The following is a 21,604-nucleotide window of genomic DNA, read 5'->3' as shown; positions in this document are numbered from 1 at the left end:
TCTTTCGCGAACGGTTGCAGGCGTTATCGACAGCCTTAATCTGGCAGGATTAACAGTAATAACTGTTAATGCCACTTGATCGGCTGCGTAATGCAAGCATAGCCACCGTTGAAGCCTCATTAACATATTAGCGGAATATTTCTATGCTCGCATTTTTTTTCTCACGGGGGTTTCAAGTAGACTAACGCAATATGGACCGAAACATTACGTCTGTTGGTTGGTTGCCATCGAGCTGACCGTCTCGCGACGAGTGCTCGTTTTAAAATACCTTTTTGTTTGCGCGATAAAAGCAGATGTGCCCGGATGTAAACAAGGACGACGCGTGACGGATCAAAATTGTTCGCTAGAGGCCGTGGCGTTATACGATTGGATACAGTTTTGCAGCGTAATGAATACAAATACGTAATTTGTATGCCTCACGCCTAGCCGAAAGTGCACAGCACTCCGTCATTATGCGCACCGGACCTGCCACGGTGGTCTAGTGGTTATGGTCCTTGACTGCCGACTCCAAAGGTCGCGGGATCGAATCCCGGCCGCGGCAATGGCATTTCGATGGAGGTGAATGGCTAGAGGCCCGTTTGCTTAGATTTAGGTGCACGTTAAAGAACTCCAAACGGTCGAAATTCCCGGATCTCTCCGCTACGGCGTCTCTCATAATCATATCGCGGTTTTTGGACGCAAAATCCGAACATTTATTATTACTATGCTGCGCTCACAGAGACCTCCTCCTTATTAAGACTATCCTTATTATGTTGATGACGCTAGGCGGTTGCCGCTTCAATCCGTCGAGATAAATTACATTTAATTCAGCGCCATTGCGCTTTGTTATCTGGAGAATGCTTCATTTTACCGAGAATAAAATAACAAAAGAAGTCTGGCTAATGCAGTGCCAGGGCTAAGTGCCAGAGATCACGTGGATGCGCGAAGCCATTCCGCCATCAACAGTCGCGATCTCCACGTTGCTTGCAGTACAGGGCGGTGCTGCATTGATTGAACCGTTGAGATGCATGCAAATTGAGTTTAGGGCGTGTGAAGTCTTCGTTCGAGCCATTGCCTGGAAGTCCGTAAACTACTCTTCTCTCGGCTGGGCGTGCAACGTGCCAGCCGTCACAGTGCCGCCGCCCATGGAAGATAATACCGCGGCTGCTCCGGGTGGTTTATAATCAAAGGCAACCCTGACACAATATTCTTCGAGCCACGGCGTTCTTTCACTCGCTCATTCACTCACTCGATCAGTGACTGAGATATTGCTATTTCTGCTTCAGGCCAGTTGTAAACTATGTGTAAGTTACGACGGTTGTAAAACGCTGACCTGTTGATGCCCTGCCGTTTGTCAAAATATAGGTGAATCTTTGTTTTTTTTTTGGGGGGGGGGGGTGTAGGGGGGGCACAGTGTTCTAGTGCTGTTTGGTCACACGTGTATCTAAACTCCACGTAAGAGTGCAGCTCGGTGACGCGACGTGTTCTTGACACCTAACGAACATGCATGCAGCCTGTCATAATCAGTCGTCGTCATCATTATCATTATCATCGTCATCATTTCCAGCCTACTTACGTCCACTGCCGTACGAAGGCTTCTCCCAATAATCTCCAGTTTACCCTATCCTGTGAGAGCTGATCCCATTTCATCTATGCGAACTTCCTAATTTCGTCCCGTCATCTCACTCTCTGCCTTCCTCGGCTACGTTTCCCATCCCTTGGTGACCTTTCTGTTGCTCTTCCCATGGCCTCCGGGATTAGCTCCGCTCCTACTACCCACCTATTTTCTGCCCTACGCATTACGTGGCCAGCCCAGGTCCATTTCTTTCGCTTGATTCCAGCTAGACTATCCGCTAGCCCTGTCTGTTCCCCGACCCATTCTGCCATCCTCCGATATCTTAAGGTTACTCCTATTCAGTTTGATACGCTAATTTGTGGGGTAGCAACTATCGGAATTCCAAACGTGGCACAATCTATAGCCGTATTCTGTATGCCAATACGTCGGTTTCGCGTGCGTTCTTTGGTAGAAGGCCAATACCAAGCTTTCAGTGGAGTTTTATGGAGTGCGATCCTGTCTCTCCCATTTTTCCTTATCCGGGGGGAGAGGGCTAGATGCACGCTCTCCCGGTTGACCTCTCCTTCTTTCTCTTCATTAAGCATGATCATCGTCATCGATTTATGCGGTTTAACGTCTAAAACGACTTATCCCATGAAAGACGACGTACTGAAGGGCACCGGATAATTTTGACCCGCTGGGCTTCACTAACGGGCGCTGAAATAGCTCAATACGCGGAACTCTCGCATTTCGCCTTCACCGAAATCCGACCACCGTGACCGGAATTGAACCCGCGTCTTTCGGGTCAGAAGCCCAGTACCGTAACCACTGAGCCACCGCGGCGGCGGCGGCCTCCTCCTCCTCCTCCTCCTCCTCCTCCTCCTCCTCCTTCTTCTTCTTCTTCTTCTGCTGCTGCTGCTGCTGCTGCTGCTGCTGCTGCTTCTTCTTTTTCGTCTGCGTCCGCGCCTTCTACTCGAGTGAGGCGCTAAAGAAAGGGACTTATCCACATCCTCTGCCAAAACACTTTGTTGGTCCTATTCGAGCAAAACAAATTCATTTTTCTTTCTGAACTTGCTTCCCCGCACGCCCAGCTTCCGTAATAGACATATGGTACGTTCTACGAGGAGCGTGAGCTTTGCAAATGAGTAATGGTTGCTCCAAGCTTGCCCATTTGTCTTGGCTCACTGGTCGAGCACAATCAATTTCTTCCTTCTCTCAAGCGCAGACTTAATCCCCGAAACAAGTAGGTGGGCCAGCTCTTTGAGCTCTCCATAAGCCGCACCGCAGGAGAGACAGGAAGAATGTAAATCCCTCAGCGATGGGCCTGTCGTCTTCTAGAGTCCGTGTGTGTGTTAATAATCTGGTCACCATTGTACATAGTCGTTCTACGTTGTCGACTAACGATACAGCGTCGAGCCCAAGAAAATGGATGCGTCTAGAAGAATCTCAAGGACGTTTCTGCAACGTGACGCCACCTTGCGTCGCAAGAAACAAGAAAGCCAGATAATGCCGTTGTGTTTTAACACCTTGCCCATGAAAACCTGTGAAAACGACGATGTCGCTTAAGTTAAACGAGCAAGAAAGCTTGTGTTCGATGTCCTGTGTATAAACGAGTTTCCCGTTGAGTTTCCAGAGGTTCTATCTGCTCAGCCGTGTTATTTTTGGAGCAAAAAAAGAAAGAAACCTGCATCGTTTTTGTTTGGATCCGGATTCCGGATGTGGCGAAAATTCGCTCACAAATCACCTCTAAGAATATACGCCAATGCATAAACTTTGTTTCTTTTTCCTCTTTTTGTAGGTATTTTAGTGTTCCACAAGAATTTGCTCCCGCGTCTGTTTAACCTTGGTGACGTACCGTTTGTATAAGGTAGATTAGTGGGAGCAGTGACTAGGAAATGCCAAATCACGGTTAGTATCTAAAGTAATCAGAGATAACGATATAGTTTTGCGTGCTAAAAGAATAAGCGAGTCAGGACAGGAAGAAGGAAAGAGCAGTGGAAGGTAATGAGTCAATACTTCGTTGCAGCGACGTTGTTTCTCCGCAGTGGAGAAGGCGAAATCTAACAAGAGAGAGAGAAAAAAAAAAGAAAACAGGCTTCGCTTATACTAATGTCGCCGAGAGGCGAAAGAAAAGAAAGACAGGAAAGTCAACCAGAACGGGAAATCCAGTTCTCTACCATACACTAGAAGAAAAGAGAAGGAAAATTGAAGAGAGAGAAGGATGAGAAGATGGCTGCATCAAGGTTGAAACATAGACGAGGTGGTATGCATCCATGATGAAATTTAGGTCGCGCAAAACAACAGTGACTAAGAGTTGCGCGGGACAGCACAAGTGCTCGTGGTGTCGTGGGTTTTCTTTTACGCTACTTTCATTTCATCTCGGAATTGAGTCACAGCTTTCTTATATAGCAGAAACTGTGTATTGGCTAAGTAGCTAAAGGAATGATGGACGCAAATCATAATGAGAAAACGACAATCGTTACTATAATTTTCTTGCTACGCGTGCGGTTTATCAACGTTTTGCTCGAGCGACGATGAATAATGAGATACGAACTTTATTTTGTTCAACTGTAGTCGTACGAAGTAACGTATAATTCAGCTAGAGAAGCCATAGACTAAGGTGAACTTGTGCGTATTCGATATCACGAAGGGGGTCTGGTTAGACTAAATGATGTGTCATGTTAACGTGACATTTCCTTACAAATGCGAGGCGCGTCCAACTGCTCGGCAGGGTGGATTCATGTGCCGCTGCAGCAGTGCTACCACCATACAAACCACCGAAGAACGAGCTACATCGCCGTCTATTGCACCAGTACACATTTTAAATGATAAAAGATAAAGCTTATGGCCTCTTCTTGCTCACATTCGGGCAGCTTACTAAAATAGCGTTGCGACCCGCAAGATCTCTAAGAATGTTTTCGATACCTTGTGCTTAGCCGCGCTAATTCGTCGTTGGTGCTTCTTTAACCTCCTCACCATATACCGGCGTTTAAGCAAAAGCAGACAGACGCCTTATCTGAGGATTTGGTTGCGGTCTGACATAAGCTACAAATAAAGCCACCGGCGGCGCCACGTTCGAAACAGTTCCCGGCATATCAACCATCCCTTCTTTTTTTTTATTGTTTTCATTTAGCAGCGATTAAACAATACCAGTCTTAGGTATCTCCCATCGCCGATCGAGCGACATCCGTCGGCGCTAATCTCGCCAGCGCGCCGATCAGGCTAATCCACCACGCTCCCTAAAGCCGCGAGGCCTCGCGCGTCCTTTTGTTTGGCGAACCTTCGTCGCGCCACCGAAGCTTTTATCTCCTCGTGCGCGAGAGTGCCCAATGCCAGCCTTCCTCCTTTAGTAACTCGAGCAACGGCGGCGACAGCCGTCTATACTGACGCCCTGCAAATACCACGGCATGCAGAGGCGGTAGCAGCAGAAGCCCGAAATACAAACAGGCGTTCGAACCCTCATCCGTGTTGTTGCCTCTTGCATCCGCGCGGCCTCGAACTCTTTTCGTGACACGCATTACCGATGAACGCCTTCGAAGGGAGTCAAACGCAGGCACCGACGAAGCGCATTTGCGACTCATAAACAGCAGAAGCCGCGGCGGCATACCCTGGGTTGCGCAATGCGCCTGCAGGCGATAGAGAAGCGCTTTCGTATACGGCCCGTATCTAAGCTAGCCATCTACTCCTGCGGACAAAGCGAGGACGTTATCCTATCGGGGTTTCCGTTGTCAGGAGGATGGTGGAGAGAGAGGCAGGCCTTCCTTAGGGATTCTTGATCGCCCGGGGGGTGGTGGTAGGGGGACGGGGGCTGGAGGGGTGGAGGGGGGGGGCGATGCAGCTTTGCGGCGAAGCATACTGCTCTCCGGGTGCACGCCCTCGGCCGGATACGAGACTGTGCGGCATAGCGCCGCTGCAGACATCCTTGAAAAACAACTGATCCCACCCGCCTCGCGTCACACAGCCCCGCTTATTTTTCTGGAGAAAGCGGAACGTTACGCTTCTTATGCCTCTCTCTCGGCTAGAAGAAGGAAAGAGAGGAGGTTGTGCGCCTAGCGCGCCGTTTCTTTTGGGTTCTGTCGATGGGACGGCGATACACTTTCGCCCTCGCGACTGCGGATAGCGTGCAGTCGAGCACCTAAGAGATTTTCCACGCCGCCCGCAAAGCCACCTTCTATACCCTCTCTCTCTTGCTGCACTTGTTTGTCGATGCGAGTGAAAAAGAAATCTGATCTCGTTTCTCTTTTTCTTCACGAATGCGCTCGACGACTCCGCATCCGCGCGACAAGAGGGGAGGCGAGATGTTTTACGAAAATAAAGGACGCGGATAATGCCGAGAAGACCGGAGGACGATTACTACAAGGAGAGGGCGCACTTTATAGCCTTTGTCATCGATAAGCGCGCGCCGAACTGGTGCCCCCGCTGACGGAATATAAAAGCCTGGTTGGCTGAGTGAGATTCCCACTCTCGGTTTTCTGCCATCTACCACAGCGGCAGCAGCAGGAGCAGCCATGAACACGGTAAGCGAGAAGATACGCACCGGCAAAACTACGAGCAACGCACCTTCACCGCACCCCAAGAACCATTCACGGCACAGTGGATATACCTACACACATCGGAAAACTCATTCGCGCCTCTTGTTGACACTTCCTGCGGCGGGATTAAAGCGACAGCTGCACGACTTGTGGCTTGCGGGGGAGCGCTGGGATTCGTCATTCGAGGTCTAATGTGGGAACTAGGTCAATGTGAGCAGTGCAGACCAATTTTTACGCGGTGGCGCTGGTACAACCGTCGCAAGCAGACATGAACCTCAGAGTCATCGAAACTTAACTGAGATTGAAAGCTTGTTCGACATACCAGTTGCACCTATCATGGACGCACTGTAGGACTTGGATCGGTCGTACGTCATACGTCATCAGTCATACGTCATACGTCATTGGATCGGTCGTACGTCATTTTGCGTCATACGTGCCCACATTTAGTACTACAATTGTACCACGCCAGTTAAGCAGTCAACGCCCAAGATCTACAGCTTTGACATTTCCCCCGTGAATGTCGCTCATTCATTCATGCCATTTAATGTATCTCGTCGTCCTTTCAACGAGCCATGCTCAGTTTCGTTCATTTTGCGAGCAGCTGTCGAAAAGCATAAACATGTTATGATGCAACCGATCGTTTACGACTACCCCACACGGAAGATTGGGCCAACGTTGCTGCAGTGAGATTCCTTATCAGACGTGACAGTGATGCGTCACGCATATCGCGCGATGGTTGCGTCATATCGCCTTATCACAGGCATTTGAAGCCTCATATAATGACTGTTGGACACGCTTTGAATGCTCAAAGGTATGCTTATTCCCTTCTTACTGCCCTTTTTTCCAGCTTACCATCGCCGTGCTGGCCGCCTGCGCCCTGACCGTCAGCTGCCAGTTGATAGCCGCACCCGTGGAGCTTCCCCAGCCCTACTCCTTCGGCTACGTCTCCAACGACATCGAAGGCAGCCACGGCCACGAGGAGACCGGCGACGGCAGCGGTCGCGTGTCCGGCCGTTACTCCCTGAGCCTGGCCGACGGCCGCACCAGGACCGTCACCTACGTCGCCGACGAGTTCGGCTACAGGGCCGATGTGGTGACCAACGAACCCGGCACCGAGTCCAGGCCAGCGGCCGACACCACCTTCACGTCTACCGCGCTATCCGGACCGGACGCCGCCCACGCTGCCGACGCCGCTCTCCTCGGCGCTCCCTTCAGAGCATCGTCGTAAGAAGGGAATCTTCTCGAAGCCACACTGTTCCTTTGAACTCTCACGACTTCCTTACCTTCCGTCAGCCACCGCCTTCACTGGTGGGCAATGCAATTCCCTGCCCCCGGACTTCACCACTACCGCAACCTAGCACCCTCAGACTGTACACGAGGTCCTACGTTTCTTGGTTTTCCTTTCTGACCGGTGGCTAAGCACCCTAGGTCGTTTTTGTTTCTAACGTTTTAAGTTGTTCCTGCACTATCATCGCTATGTACTTTGTAAGCCCTTCCTTTATTTGCGTTGTGCGGTGATCGCGCACCCGACGTTCGGTGTGCGTCTTAACCAATTATCGTTCCTCGCTCTGTGTGTCCTCTCGGATTACGCTTCCTATGCACCCTGTTCACTTTTTGCACTAGAGATCGTTGTAGTCTTCGCAACCGTGTATTTATGTGTGTAACTTATGTATTAATATTACTCCTCCTTTCCTGCATCTTTATAGTTTTCCTCGGTTTGTTGCGTTTAAGTGCCTGCTTTTGTGTGATGTCTCGTTTGTCGTTTCTATGTGATGACAGTATTTATTTGCTCAGTATTCGCATGTTTAATGATTTGCTTGTCGATGTCGTGCGCCTTCAGGTCTTGTTCTCCTTTCTCGTTCCTGTTTTGTGTTGAAAGCCTTGTTTGTCTATAACTTGCGTTTTTACCCACCTCTTTTTGTGCAATAAAGTGTGGCCCAGAAGAGTAATCACTGCATCGCTTCCCCTTAACCATAGCCTTGATGAAGAGAGAACGACACCTCTGCTCAAAAGAAAAAAAGAAAATAAATAAATAAAAACACGGCACAGTTCAAGCGCACTTATGCCCATATTTTGGACTGTGAGAATACGCCGTGCTCTTAATCTTTCTTAACCGTGTAATGATATTGTTATCGTCGGTCTTAACCACACAACATGCCCAGATGCCTGAAAAGGCATCTGGGCAAGAGGCGAAGAAGTCGACGTTCTGTTGTGAGCTGTGCCGTGGCTTGCTACTGACTTAGTGTTGTAATTTCCACGTAACATTTTAACACACTTCCACATCAAGGAAAAATGCAACGATTTATCCGCTTAAAATCTGGTCATGAAAAAATACGCACGTACGAATGAATAAAAATTAAATACAACCGACGCTATAGCGGCAATTGTTCAGTTATTCATTGAATTTGGTCGATTTGTTGCGCTACCCGCCGCGGTGATCTAGTGGTTATAATGCTTGACGGCTCACCCTAAGGTCGCGGGATGGAATCCCGGCCGCGGCGGCCGCATTTTGATAGAGGCAAAATGCTAGAGGACCGCATATTTAGATTTAGCTGCACATTAAAGAACCCCAGGTGGTCAAAAGTTTCGGAACCCTCCAATACAGCGTCTCTCGTAATTATATCGTGTTTGTTTTTTGGGACGTAAAAGCCTCAACAAGTATTATTATTATATGCACTGTAAAATAAGCGGCGTGCTTAATCTTTCTTGATCTTGTAGTGATCTAACACACTCCCACATCAAGGAAAATTGGAACGAGTGATCTCCCTTATTTTATGGTCGTGGAGAATGCATACGTATAGAATTGAGTACAAATGAAATGTTACCGAAGTTATAGCAGCAATTGTATAGTTATTCACTAAATTTGGTCGATTTGTTGCGATATGTACAGCTGAAACTTCAGCATAAAGAAAACGCAGCTGTTCACTGTATGCCAAGTTTTCCGCTCTTCAATCCGCATACCCAGGATCGAAGTTCATCATGTACGGGCACGTTGAACACTGAGAACTTCCGAAACACATCCTCCAAATTTAAGTGCTAATTGGAAGCCGTACGTTCAGGCTGTGACCTCGAAATACCATCCGACGTGCAGGTTTAAACGGATTCTGAAATACCGAATTCGTTACCCACGTTTCATGATTCTAGAGGCTAAATTTATTTAATAGCATCGTTTTCCTTATCCGCAATGGATTAACATTCAAGGACTTCCCGAGTGCCTGATAAAACACTGGTTTATGGTTCTTAGATAGCGCTCAAGGTAAAGCGCGAAGTCTTAATTCACTGCGCAGGACAAATAACGTTTAAATGCTATCTGATCATGCATGTACACAGGTAAACGCGGTAGCTTGAAAAATGAGAGCACAATTTTTTCCCCGTGCTTGCGATGAAGAATAAACGAGCGTTGCATGCGGCGTATTGGAAGTAGAAAATCAGTAAAACTTTACGTTCAAACAATTCCACGACGTCACGCATAATTTTTCTGACGCTTAAGCGTCGCCTTTAAGAGTGAAACACGATGACATTCTCGAGGCCCTTTTCAAATCGCGTTCTCCTTCGCTTGCCGTGCTTCTTTTCTTGGCGGACACCTCAACCGTGTCGTCAAGGGAGAAACGTCTACGCATGTGACACTGATCGTTGTAAACTCTCCTAGAATGCCTACTGCAATCGCACTTGCGAAGTGCCCGCTACGCCCTAATTGACCATTTTGTGAAGCATCGGAGTACCCATTACGCATCTCTAAAGCAGTACGCGCACCTAAGTAGCTGCACGCTTTGTTGATGATGTGGCTGATGATGGTAATTACGGCTCAACCCTCTGCAACGGGCGAGCATCTTTAGAACACTATCTCGTTAAGCAATTCACGGTTGTGAAGCTTGGTGACGCCGCGTTTTCTTCGACACGGGTTCTTTAGAGCTATCGCGTTAAAGTATAAAGACATACCCCCCAAAATGCAGTTCGTTGTTGCATACAAAATAGCACGTTGCTCGCGCGTAATAAAAAAAGAAACGGTACAAAACGCGCATAGCTTGCGCGGATAATCAAACGAAGAAAAATAAATAAATATTTGCGTGACATGTTACAAGGTGCTATACGACATGACATCCGTACAGATGAAATGCAGGTTCAGAAGTTGCATAAATTTATCTTTCTTCGTTTGCGCGACAGTGCTGTTCAGAAGAAAATTTCATGAGCGAATAGCTTTTGACAAGGCCGAGAACTTAAACGCATCCGTGTTCCCGTTGAGACTAGTAAAGCTTAAATCATAATTCAGTCACCGTGAGGTGCAATACGCCCGTTGCAGCAGGCATACCTTGGTGGCTTTATTTCATCAACGTATCTTTTGAGCAGTGGCAGGTGAACTACGTCACGGCGGCTCCAAGTAATTGTGTAGCCGCTGAGGATTCGATAGTCTTGGTTCTCGCAAACATACTACTAGGATCGCAAGCGACTTTCGCGCAAGTCGCCGGTTGTTCTCCTCTGCAATGATTAAGAGGTAAACAATTTTTCGAGCAATGCTGAGTTGTCCAGCGATATGCTTTATGCCAGCTCGGACATATTATTTGTCGGTGTTCGTTTTGCTTGCATAACTGCCGCCGCTGCATTACTTCACCGAACTCAACGTTCGAAGCCTTACGTGCCAATAATGAGTCATGGTGAAACAATATTGACCGCCGGGTATCCTTACCGCGTACCTAAACAAATGCACACAAGGCTTGCTCTTCGGACCCATCGAAATGTGACCGCTATGGCTGGGAATCGAACTCACGTCCTTTTACTTTTTCTTCGCAAGCGTTATTTTCTAAAAACAAGAAGAGTGTATCGTGGTGTGTCTGTGAACGTCAGGGGAGCAGCCAGAGGGGAGGGGGGGAATGTTTCAGTGCTAGAAACCCCAGAAATTTCCTTAGCTCTGCATATCCCTTACACCTCCTATCGGCCTCTTTTCTCGCCCTTGATATTTACAAACCTCATCGTTATATTAAAACATAAAAATGGAAATAAGAACAGTGTCGGAAAATAAACGCTCTTTACCATTCAAGTCCTCGGAGTCCTAGGACGACTAACCCTTCGGCTTTATTAAAGCAGAAAAATTGCTAGACCAAGCTTGAGATCGAACATACAAGCGGTACATATTATATACGATGCTTAACCAACAACAACCGTAGGGGGATGGTCGTCGTTCGGTCCTTCGTCTTTCGCGGGTCGAACGCCGAACCGGTCATCCAGTCGCCCTTGCGAGGAGATTACGGTCTCGCATCCGTGTATGTCGGTCGGTCGGTCGGTCGGAGCGGCGCATCGCAAGCGGGAACGCAGGTCAGAGGTCAGTGGATGAGCGCGCGCGTCCGGAGGTTACCCAGCTATGAAAGAGAGCGAGAGTGAGGCGTCTACGGTGAGGCGGCAGCGTTGTGTTTCACGATTCCCGAGACCGGGTCAGGGTGAAAGTGGCCGCCGGATCTCGGCGTACAGCGTCCGCCGCCGTTTCCCTTAACTGCTGTCCAGCACGTGAGCGAAATAGCGGACGCGTGCCACCCGAATTCCGAGACGACGTGCGTGGTGCGGCGCATCGCATGGGCGTTTCGCGTACGCGTTTTTCTCTGCCCCTCCCTCCCTGCTCCTTTTGAATAACCCTTTCTCTTCCCTCTGTGTATGCTGCGCTTCCGTGAACGATCCGGTGATGACCCGTCTGGTCTGCTTCAAGCGAGAGTCTCGCTCGGGTTTCGTCGTACAAGATTGTGAGAGCGGTATTTTTACCCCGCTCTATTTTGACGCCCGAATCGGCGCCGTTCTTGTCAGGTAATGCTATCATCGCCGTAGCTCTGCTTTTCTTCGCGGTGGTGTAATACTTTTTTTGTGTATGTGTGGTTGTTGCCGTGGAAACGTGAAGGAACGGGCACGCGCTTGGGCGGAAGTGATATGCCCTATTGGTACAACAAGTGCCGCCCCGAACGTAGTGATAAAAATAACATTGCAATGACGTCACACGTTCAGTAAGCGACGATGTTGCGAGCACAACGAAATGTAAAATTTAACACCAGAGACTTGCCTTCTTTGTTATAATAGCAGTGGTAATTGTTTGCGCTTTACATTCCAAAATGACGACATGATTATGAGCGTGGAGAGCTCCACAAATTTCGGCCATGTAGGGTTCCTTAACTTGCACCTAATTTTAGGTATACCGGACTCCACTATTTCGCCTCCACCGAAATATGGCAACCACAGCCGTGATTGGATCCCGCGACCTTCGGGTCAGCGGTCCAGCACTATAACCACTAGACCACAATGGTGTGTTTGCCTTCTTTGTTTTTTTTTTCTGATTTATATCACCGATGTTTTTGAAGGGTGGTTTGGCGCTGCCAGGCACCTCAAGAATGCGAGAAACAAAGTCCAGGTCACGCGAATATACAATTGGCATTTCCTTGATAGCGATTGAGTTGCTGAATGTTCCAAGCAGCGGTTCATACTGATTTTAATAGTAAGAAAACTAATATTGATATATAGCTGGCTGACGCAAGATCAGCATCCACGTATGTCGTCGGTTTATAGTATGCTTCTTTCTTTGCCTCAGAGATCTGTTATCATCAACATCTTATAGCGCCGTTCTAAGGCGTCCTAGAGTTTATAAGCGTGTCGTGCTCACTGATTGCATTTCGAGTGAAACGGATGTAATATAACGAGGCATTTATTATTAACTGAAGGTATATATTCAACTTGTAATGTTTAAGACAGAAGTGGTATGTTATTGGGCAAAAGTTATCTGAGCAGAAGGTCCCAGGAAGCTGCCATTAAAAAATTCGGCGGATCCCACGCGTTGTGAGAATCGGTTTCATGCGAAGCAGTCAGCGAGTACTTCTAAGCTGTATTTTATGGCTTTGAGCCAATCGTTACGAGGTGGACCGACGTGTTTTTGCAAGTGTAGTAGCTGTGTGCACATCGTGGGCTTACCAGGTACGTCGACAACCCTGGCGTTTCAAGGGTTATTTATGGTGCAACGTAACGCCAGCCCTCACGTTAGAGTACAAACGTCAGTATGATCGAAACTAAGTGCACTTTATGGTGCAATTACATGAATATCATACGTAACTTTCGTTAATGTATTCCTCTGGGGTCGAGAAATGCTTCAATATGGCTTGCTGAATCATAGGAACACAAATGTAAAGTTTATTAGACTGCTACAAAAGCAGAGCCAACACAGGAACCACATACTTTAATCTGATATAGCGCCTGCATCGTAGGAGTACATATGTAGTGTTTATTGCTTTCTTGCAAAATTAGATAGCCAGCACCACAACCGCAATTGACGTTGCACCGACGTTACGCCTGAAAAGGCTGTTTTTCTAAACCAGTTTATAGACTTGGCGTGGATCTGCAGTAGAATAACTGATTGCCACGCAGAATGCTTGCGTTCGATTCCTGCTGGGATCCTAATTTTTATTCTTTCCATTCATCGGGTCAACGCTGCCGATGTCGGTTTTTCTTAACGATATCGCATTTAAATACCAATGTTTGTTCTCGCTGTTCTTGGGTAGATATAAACTGTCAATCACCCGTGACGAATACGCGTACACCGCGGCCTGTGGTAAACGGGTATGTGCCACACGTGTCTGGAGGAAAGGGCTTGACGACGTACGCGACAGGATTTTCACGTTAATCATGTAAGACTCGACAGTCTACTTTTCCATGCCAATTTTGGTCTGCGCCGAGTTAAGGAGGCGATCATGCGAGTACCCAGATGTAGGCGGCTAGATGGATAGATACGTAGATAGAAATGCTTGAAGTGCGAAAGGTTCGCTAAGAAATGATTCGCATTTAAAATAAAAATGCGATGAAACGCCATTGAGAATCCTAAATCAATAAAAATCAATAAAGCTTGTCGTTAAATTCCGAGATTGCTTTGACAAAAAAGAAAGGGTAAATGTAACTGAAAATTTTGAAGGGCTCCATTTATCGCTCGAATGTAATCTGCAAGTGGTGGTGCGACGGATATCCAGTGCGATGGTGCTCATTTCCATGTATCCTCGCGTCTTTATGATGTCCACAAAGCTCGCCTGCATTATTGCGAACTGTTAACGGCATTTCTTTCTTTCTTTCTTTCTTTCTTTCTTTCTTTCTTTCTTTCTTTCTTTCTTTCTTTCTTTCTTTCTTTCTTTCTTTCTTTCTTTCTTTCTTTCTTTCTTTCTTTCTTTCTTTCTTTCTTTCTTTCTTTCACCTCAGTGGTACAATGGTTACGGCGCTCGACTGCTGAACCGAAGGTCGCGGGTTCGATTCCGACAGCGCCAATCGCATTTCGACTTAGGCGGAATGCTAGAAGCCCGCGTGCACTGTGCGATATCGGCGCACGTTAAAGAACCTCAGATGGTCAAAATTTCCGGAGGCTCCACTACGGCGTGCCTCCCAATCATAACATTGTTTTGGCACGTAAAACCCAAGATATTACTATACTCTTTTTCTTTTTTGTCTTGACGATATAACATAACTTGTCATAGCAGAGACGGGCAATATCAATCGTTGTTTGAAGCTCACGTCGGAATTTCAACATGGCGACGTCACCCGTCTTATTTCTTTGCGCTTCTTACGGCTTTACAAATCTCCAAGCAAGAGTGGACGTCCCACATGCATGAAGTTTAGCTGACCATTCATTATCGTTTCTTTTTGGGAAATAATATACATTGTCTCAATAAAGAACGCCAGCTTCCTTGTACAAATTAGGCACCGTCGACTTTCGACTGGCACCAAAGCGGTGCAGTCAAACCCGACTATATCGAACTCGGCGAAATCGAATTATCCTTTACATCGAACTATTTTCGAACACGACAACGCTTTAACGTCAATGCATAGGAAAATTTACGGCTACATCGAACAAAAATAACCAGATTACTTGATATATCGAACATCGGTCAGTGCGAAACGCCCCAAGAAGTTGGCTTTCCCTCACAAGAGGTTGGCTTTTTATTGCGGAAGGGGACTTTCCCGCCTGCATTTGGGAGAGTGAGCGGTGTGATTAGGAGGGCAAAAATAAGATGTAAAAAAAAAAAAAAACCTCGCGTGCCGTTTTATGTTGCCTTCCTTACATTATCGTGGAGCAGTTCCGTGAAGCCAACTTGCGCACCAAAATTCGCAATCAAAATAAGGAAAGTTCTTTAAAAGATTTATATCGAAAAATACAATATATGGAACTAATTCCAGTTTTTTAGCGAGTTCGATATATGCGGGTTCGACTGCGGAATTTTACTTTGTGCGAAACGCAGTACGTCCGCTCTTGTACACGACATCATCCTTAGATGAAGTGTAACGAGGTGAGGAGTGCGACGCGATTCCCAACAGGTGCGTGGCGCCCTCCGTTGACACCGTCGGCAGAGAGGTGTTGGCGTCACCGTTGACGGCACTGCCTTCTTCCGGGGCTGCAGGGCAATGCTTGTGAAGGCAGCTACGTTCTGTAACGGCTCGGAACATTGAGCAAGCGGAGCCGATTCCGTGTGAGAAAATAGTAATGTCAAGGTTGCCAGTTTCATCACTCCTTAACGATTTACGTATTCTTTACAACGTGGCGGGAAAGCGTAAAACCACGTAAAACAGCCTCCCGCGCCGACACGAAACTACTGTATCCCGGTTTCGCGAATCGAAATTGCGCACGTTTAGCGGGGTGTGCTTACGCGTTTGATAAGGGACGAAACAGGAAGTATAGCGCAGAAAACTTCATCTTTCTCGTTCTTTTTTATTTTGTTGCTAAGTACGATATAAACGAGAAATGCTCAGCGGAAGCGCGATGATGTGGTGTCAAGCCCTGTATCGAACACGGCATTCAGAAATAATGCGCGTCAGAAATCTGGGAGCAATCTTTGCTTGCATTGAATGAGAGCGCTTTACACCCAGAGGGCATTCTTAGTGCAATTTCTCAGTGTCCATCCTGCTGGCACGGTACAATTTAGTATTACTTACACTCGGTGCTATCTCGTTCCTGTCATTTACCACTAACGATCGTAACTTAGCTTCTTTCGGCCCATTGAAGAAGCGTGAGAAGGAACACCTTTCCTAGGAAAAGGGACATCATTATGGGTCATACATTGACACCGAGAATTTATAGGCTTCTGCATTGCTTGCCCTACCTTCGTTGAACTTCTTCCTCGCCAGCAATTCTGTATCCCAGTGATAACGCGCATGGAGTTCGAGACATGAAAGTACCGGGCGTAAAGTGCGAAGGGAAAGAAAGACACGCAAGATGAGTGACGTTTATTTGTGGAGGTAAGATAAGCTCGAAATTGTGCGAACTGTATGTCGAGTGTGAAAGTAGAGTTGAATCATTGCATTATTTCGGTCCAGGTTACAATGCGCAGGCTCGCAGGCTCGATTCCTTGGTACGGCGGTTGCCATCCCAAAAGTCGCGTGCTTAAATTTAGGAGTAGGTTAAAAAAGACACACACAAATTAGGTTAGGTTTGTGCCTTAAGGGACAATTAAAACGCTCTTACTGAATCTTGCTTCGAATACTATTGACCTCAGTCACTGAGAACACAAAAGGCTGCGCTCGCGCACAAAATTTCGTGAGTGGAGCATATCGTGATTAGTGTGGGCATCGGCGGATTAAGTCCAGCCCTTTCCTCAATTCTTCCATCCAGCAGGTCGTGAGCAGCTCATAAGCGTCGTTAGTGACTTGTTCGTTAGGAATACGACTAGCAAGTACCATGGAGAGAGCACAAAGCTCGTGAAAAACGTGCATGTTGTTAAGCACCATGTTCGTTGATGAGCAGTCGCTTCGAGGCAGCGAGCGGGATGCGGCAGGCGTCATTGCTTGTATAGAGAGAGAGAGAGAGAGAGACTGTGGGAGAGAGAAGAGGCAAAAGGAATGCAGGGTGGTAAACCAGGTTGCACCGGGTTTTCTACCCTACAGTGGCGAAGGAGAAGGGGTCAGAAAGAAACGGAAGAATGTAAGATAAAACAAGTGATGCACGATTCAGAACTTGTTACCTGCTATGTGACATAACTGCTGCTAAAGAGAATCAAAACGCAGGAAAGAAATGCAAACGTGATTCGTGCGTAGACATAGCTGCGTTCAACAATCACATTGTTTGCAGGGTGACTTGGGCGAAAGAGGGGTGGGACCGCATCAGTGATAACACTGCAAACAACACGCCTCACCTCCAAAAGAACGCGGATCACATGTCATAGTTCGCGCAAAAGGACGCGCACGCTGCTTGTTTTTCCTTTCCGGCAGGGTAAGCGAAATTCCTTTCTCAGCAAAGGAGAGAAAGAAAATGCGAAGCAAGCAAGCAAAGCGTAGCGGCCGCACGCTGACTTGAGGCGCACGCCTACTGGCGCCAGCTTCCGTCCAGCGCGGGAGTCTTGCGGTGAGAGCGACCTCAATACGACAAGCGCGTGGCGGCGGCGGAAGAAACGAACGTCGGTGGCGGTGCCTCCTACGGTTCTGGAGGAACTCGGAGGGAAGCCGACTGTTAAAGAGTAAGAAGAAAACTGCAAAGCTAAAGAAAAAGAGAATACGCGGTGTCAAAGGGCACGAAGAAGAAGAAGAAGACGAGATCGCACGCACACGCGTTTCACGTCCTTGCAAGGAAGGGAGTGCAACGGAGAAGCAGAGAAGAAGAAGGCACACGCTGCTGAGAATCATAGTTCTACGCGTCTCTTCTTTGGTCGTATATTACGAGGGGTCGGAAGAGGGCGGAATTCTGCCACGTAACACACACACCTCCATCTGTTGCAACCACGATCCTCCTCACCTCCTCACTGTCTTTCTCCTCCAGTTTCTCTTCTATATTGGGAGCATGGCTATACATGTATCAGCTCCTGCACTGCCAAGTTTGTGGCTATCTCTCTGCATATAAATTTAGGCGATAGGATCCCGCCTGCGCGTTCGAAAATGCCCACGACGATCGAGATCGTGCTATGACTTGGGTGTCATATCGCTTCGCACGTGAGATAAGGGGTCCTACCTATGTTTGCACCAAAAAAAAAATCCTATCCTTCTTGTTGTCTGGCCGCATGCACATGCACGCCTTCTATTCTCAAGCCCGTATTTTGTATCGATACTTTCTTATCTCACGCACAATAAATATCGCGCTGCAGCGTTCTACGGCTTATCTGTACGCGTTTTTCCTTAGCGGATAAACTCCAACGCGCACACGCACGTGCCCGCTACCCCGGATGTGTTATTATTACATCGAGTTTCCATGGTTACATCATACTGCCTTCAAGCTTTCTCTCCTAAAGATAATCCTAGAACAAGCAACGCAAGCAACCAACGGAACATTGGCTTAGTGTTTTTATGCTTTTTCCTACTGTCCTCTCTACGCTCTTATAGCACATCGCACGTGTGCTTTTACATCTAGCAGCCGTGGTTTACCCTCGCCGGATACATCTGGAAACAACGTGTTTTTAGAGTGCATCGTGTCACGTTGTATAGGCAGATTCCAGAACGGTGACGGAGGCACTATCAGAAAGATGCCAGCAGTGAGTCTTTGCCGAGGTACGTCCCACGTGCGCGACGTACCTTGAATCACATCCAAGACGTCTAGTGGAGGCCAGACGCGTACGTTCAACGAAGCGGCTACCGTGCGGGCATCGCTGTTTGTAGATGCAGATATCGCTGTAATACTTTCCAGTCAGCTCACTGAAGCATAATGTTGGCATTAGAAAATTGCCTTACAAAGATGTGGTATCATCACGTTGTAGAGGTGTGAAAGAATGAGATGCTGCGATTAAAACGCCTCATCACACTTCCTCACGCCAACTGGCCTTCTCTCCCAGAGGCAGTTTACGAACAGAAGTGTGGTACGATTGTATGCGTATATATAAAAAAAGGCTTAGTGCAGTATAATTCAGCTCTGAGTCGGTGCTCTTCCGCTGTACTGTGTTTCTCATGCGCCTCTGTCTTTTTGTACTTGGTTCTCGCCCGTTCACTATCACAAATAAAAGGCCTGCATGAAACGCCTGGCTCTTTTTTTTTTCTTTTTTTTTTCGGGACGAAGGGGATTGGGAGAAGTGCGAACTTCGTTCTCGGTCGACCAATTCAACTCCCATATTAAGTAGTACGCTGTTTATAAAGCTGCTGCTGTAATTCCAGAGTGACCACTGCTGCATATGTACGCTCCAAAATTTGCATCACGTAAGCAATAAATACCATATGACAAGACTGTTTTTTCGTTCAGTCGGCTACCACACTTGAAACAAGAAGTTGGATACAAAATTCTCTATTTCACCTTGTGATAGCAGTAATAATACGGTAAAAAACAAAAACGAAAAAAGAAACATGGTCGATGCCAGTAAGCGAAATAATGCGCGCGTGACCATAAAGATGTATCTGCGCGCATTCAGAATGGTAACAAATTTATCGCGGTTGACTGAAGCTGCCTGCGGACGGAGGCGCTTGTAGCCGATGTGCGCGATGGGGTTGTATTCATCCGTTTTTTTTTTTTTTTATTGTGTAGAAGAACTGGACTCGTCGATCATGAAAGTCAGCAGTAGAAACGCTTGCGCACACAACACGAGACACGCAACGCGAATCATATTATGAAGACTTAATCTGCATGGAAGACGGCCTTGCGCCACATACTTTTCAATGGTCGACGTACGTGGTTCCAAACTTGCATAACTTGTACAATGTGAGCATAGAATGACCGGCCGTATAGCTTGCCAAAGTGTGTAAATATCTGCAATAAACGTTCACTTCCGGAAATAAATTCAATGATCAAAGAGTATGAAATTCATATTCTATAAGCTGCTTTTGTAATAAACCGCCAATTTTTGTTGAATATGACTTTATCTGAACTTAATCAAACATTGTCACAATTTTAAAATAATATGTAAAGTTATGTACATCATATTGGTTCGCATTAGACGCTCTAAGAGACGTTTTACAGGAAATGATATACTTAGTTTTGTTGCGAAGTTAAAAACCTGCAAACTCAATGCCCAAATTTCTCTTGACAAATCAAGTTTCTACAACAGTATCTAAAAAAAGAAGATGACCTGCAAGGGAGGCAAAATGCTGGAGGCCCGTGTGCTTAGATTTAGGTACGCGTTGAAGAACCCCAGGTGGCCGAAGTTTCCGGAGCCCTCCACTACGGCGTCCCTCATAATCACATCGTGGTTTTGGCACGTGAAACCCGAACAATTATTATTATTAGAAAGAAGTGGCATGCTGAATAAAAGTTATACAGCGCTAACGCTCGTGCGCAGACGTGTCTAGTTTGCGCGGATGCTACCATTGCCACAGGGCAAATATTGCAATCGCATTACGTAGACCAAACCAAGGTAGATGGCCTCATTCATCATGGTGTAGCAGCTCTCACGCTTCGGAGCTGGTTCCATCCGCTCACCGCGTTGTTTGCATTTATCAACGTGTACGTGCACAGATTAAGGCTAGTTGAGAATTCATAACGCGCCATCCGCCAAATAAGGCAGAACTTTGTCGTTGTATGCAGCACCAGAGACGGAGAAGCAGAAAGGGAACAAAGCGAACACCGCACTGAATGAACAACGAATCGATGAAAGTAATTAACTAAACCAATCTATCAAATTAATTTTAAAGAAGGATCTTAATGTCTGAACCGAACATCCACCAGGGACTGTCATCTCTTGATCTCGGACACGTTCTTGGTCTGTGGTCCAACACTTCAGGCGCATCTCTCACCATGTTACAATGCCGTTCTTAGAAGTCGTCGCGGATGAAGACGACGAAGGCATTGCTAAAACGTTTGAAGATAACAGACTTGCACGGCGGTTATAGACCAACAGTCATGTGACTACGAGGTCTATTCCATTGTGTGGTCCTCCCCATCTCTCTTTATATCTCCCTCTCTTTCTGTATACCTCTTTCAGAGTCCCCAATCCCTTACGCTAGTGTAGGGTAGCATACCAGTTATTCTATAGAATGTTAACATCCCTCTATTTTCTCTCTCTCCTGTTCCTTCTCACCACTTTTCGAGCTTTCTTAGAAACACTGGTCTCATTGAAATACCGGTTCGTTGCGCACTGTGATGCTTTTTGCTTATTTTTTCGCATTTATCGCAAATTGTATACGTCTATTCTTTCTTAATCATATCTATCTGCAACAAGATGTTAGGTGTACTGCCAGGCCAACCTCTTTAGTACTCAAACAACTCTTTCTATCCCTTGCTCTCATATATCAACTTAACCAATGAAGCTAATTAATCGACACCAATTTACACGCTTTGCTCCTCTTCCTAGACGAAGCTTAGTTCCTCCTCTGCCCTGCTACTCGACTTCCTCTAGCACGAGACCAGCTGCGAACCACGCGAGCGCTCAGTTTCTTATGTGCTGCACGCAACAGAGGCAGGTCGGCGTTTAATGGAGCTGCCCGCCTCGAGCGAGACGATGTTCTTGGCACTTGATTCTCAGAGGGAGGCGTATAGCGTCTCCTCCCGGCATCAACGAGTTCGCCCTTGAGTTTTGGGCATACTGCACGCTTCAAGTATACGGCCGGCCTCCAGGGAGGACCCTCTTTCGTTGCATCCGTCCTCGTACGCGAACAATGCCGCGTTCCTGACCTGACGTGCGCGATGCGCATGCGT

At 47.2% G+C, this 21,604-nt stretch overlaps 2 protein-coding genes across 2 annotated transcripts in view; one reads left to right on the top strand and one right to left on the bottom strand.

Moving 5' to 3' along the window:
* LOC119397552 (Down syndrome cell adhesion molecule homolog) overlaps nt 1–21,604 on the bottom strand; it is a 409,196-nt gene that overhangs the window by 125,392 nt on the left and 262,200 nt on the right. The gene's annotated exons all lie outside the window — the stretch shown is intronic.
* Nucleotides 5,906–7,393, top strand: LOC119396425 (cuticle protein 10.9). Its single transcript, XM_037663638.2, has 2 exons — nt 5,906–6,051; nt 6,914–7,393. Exons 1-2 carry the CDS (start codon nt 6,043–6,045, stop codon nt 7,292–7,294), a joined length of 390 nt encoding a protein of 129 aa, XP_037519566.1. The 5' UTR covers nt 5,906–6,042; the 3' UTR covers nt 7,295–7,393.

This window comes from Rhipicephalus sanguineus, chromosome 6 (assembly GCF_013339695.2).
Source record: "Rhipicephalus sanguineus isolate Rsan-2018 chromosome 6, BIME_Rsan_1.4, whole genome shotgun sequence".
Classification (NCBI taxonomy): Eukaryota; Metazoa; Arthropoda; class Arachnida; order Ixodida; family Ixodidae; genus Rhipicephalus; species Rhipicephalus sanguineus.
Note: the sequence above shows the minus strand (reverse complement) of the source record. Positions and strands in the feature narration are given on the sequence as shown.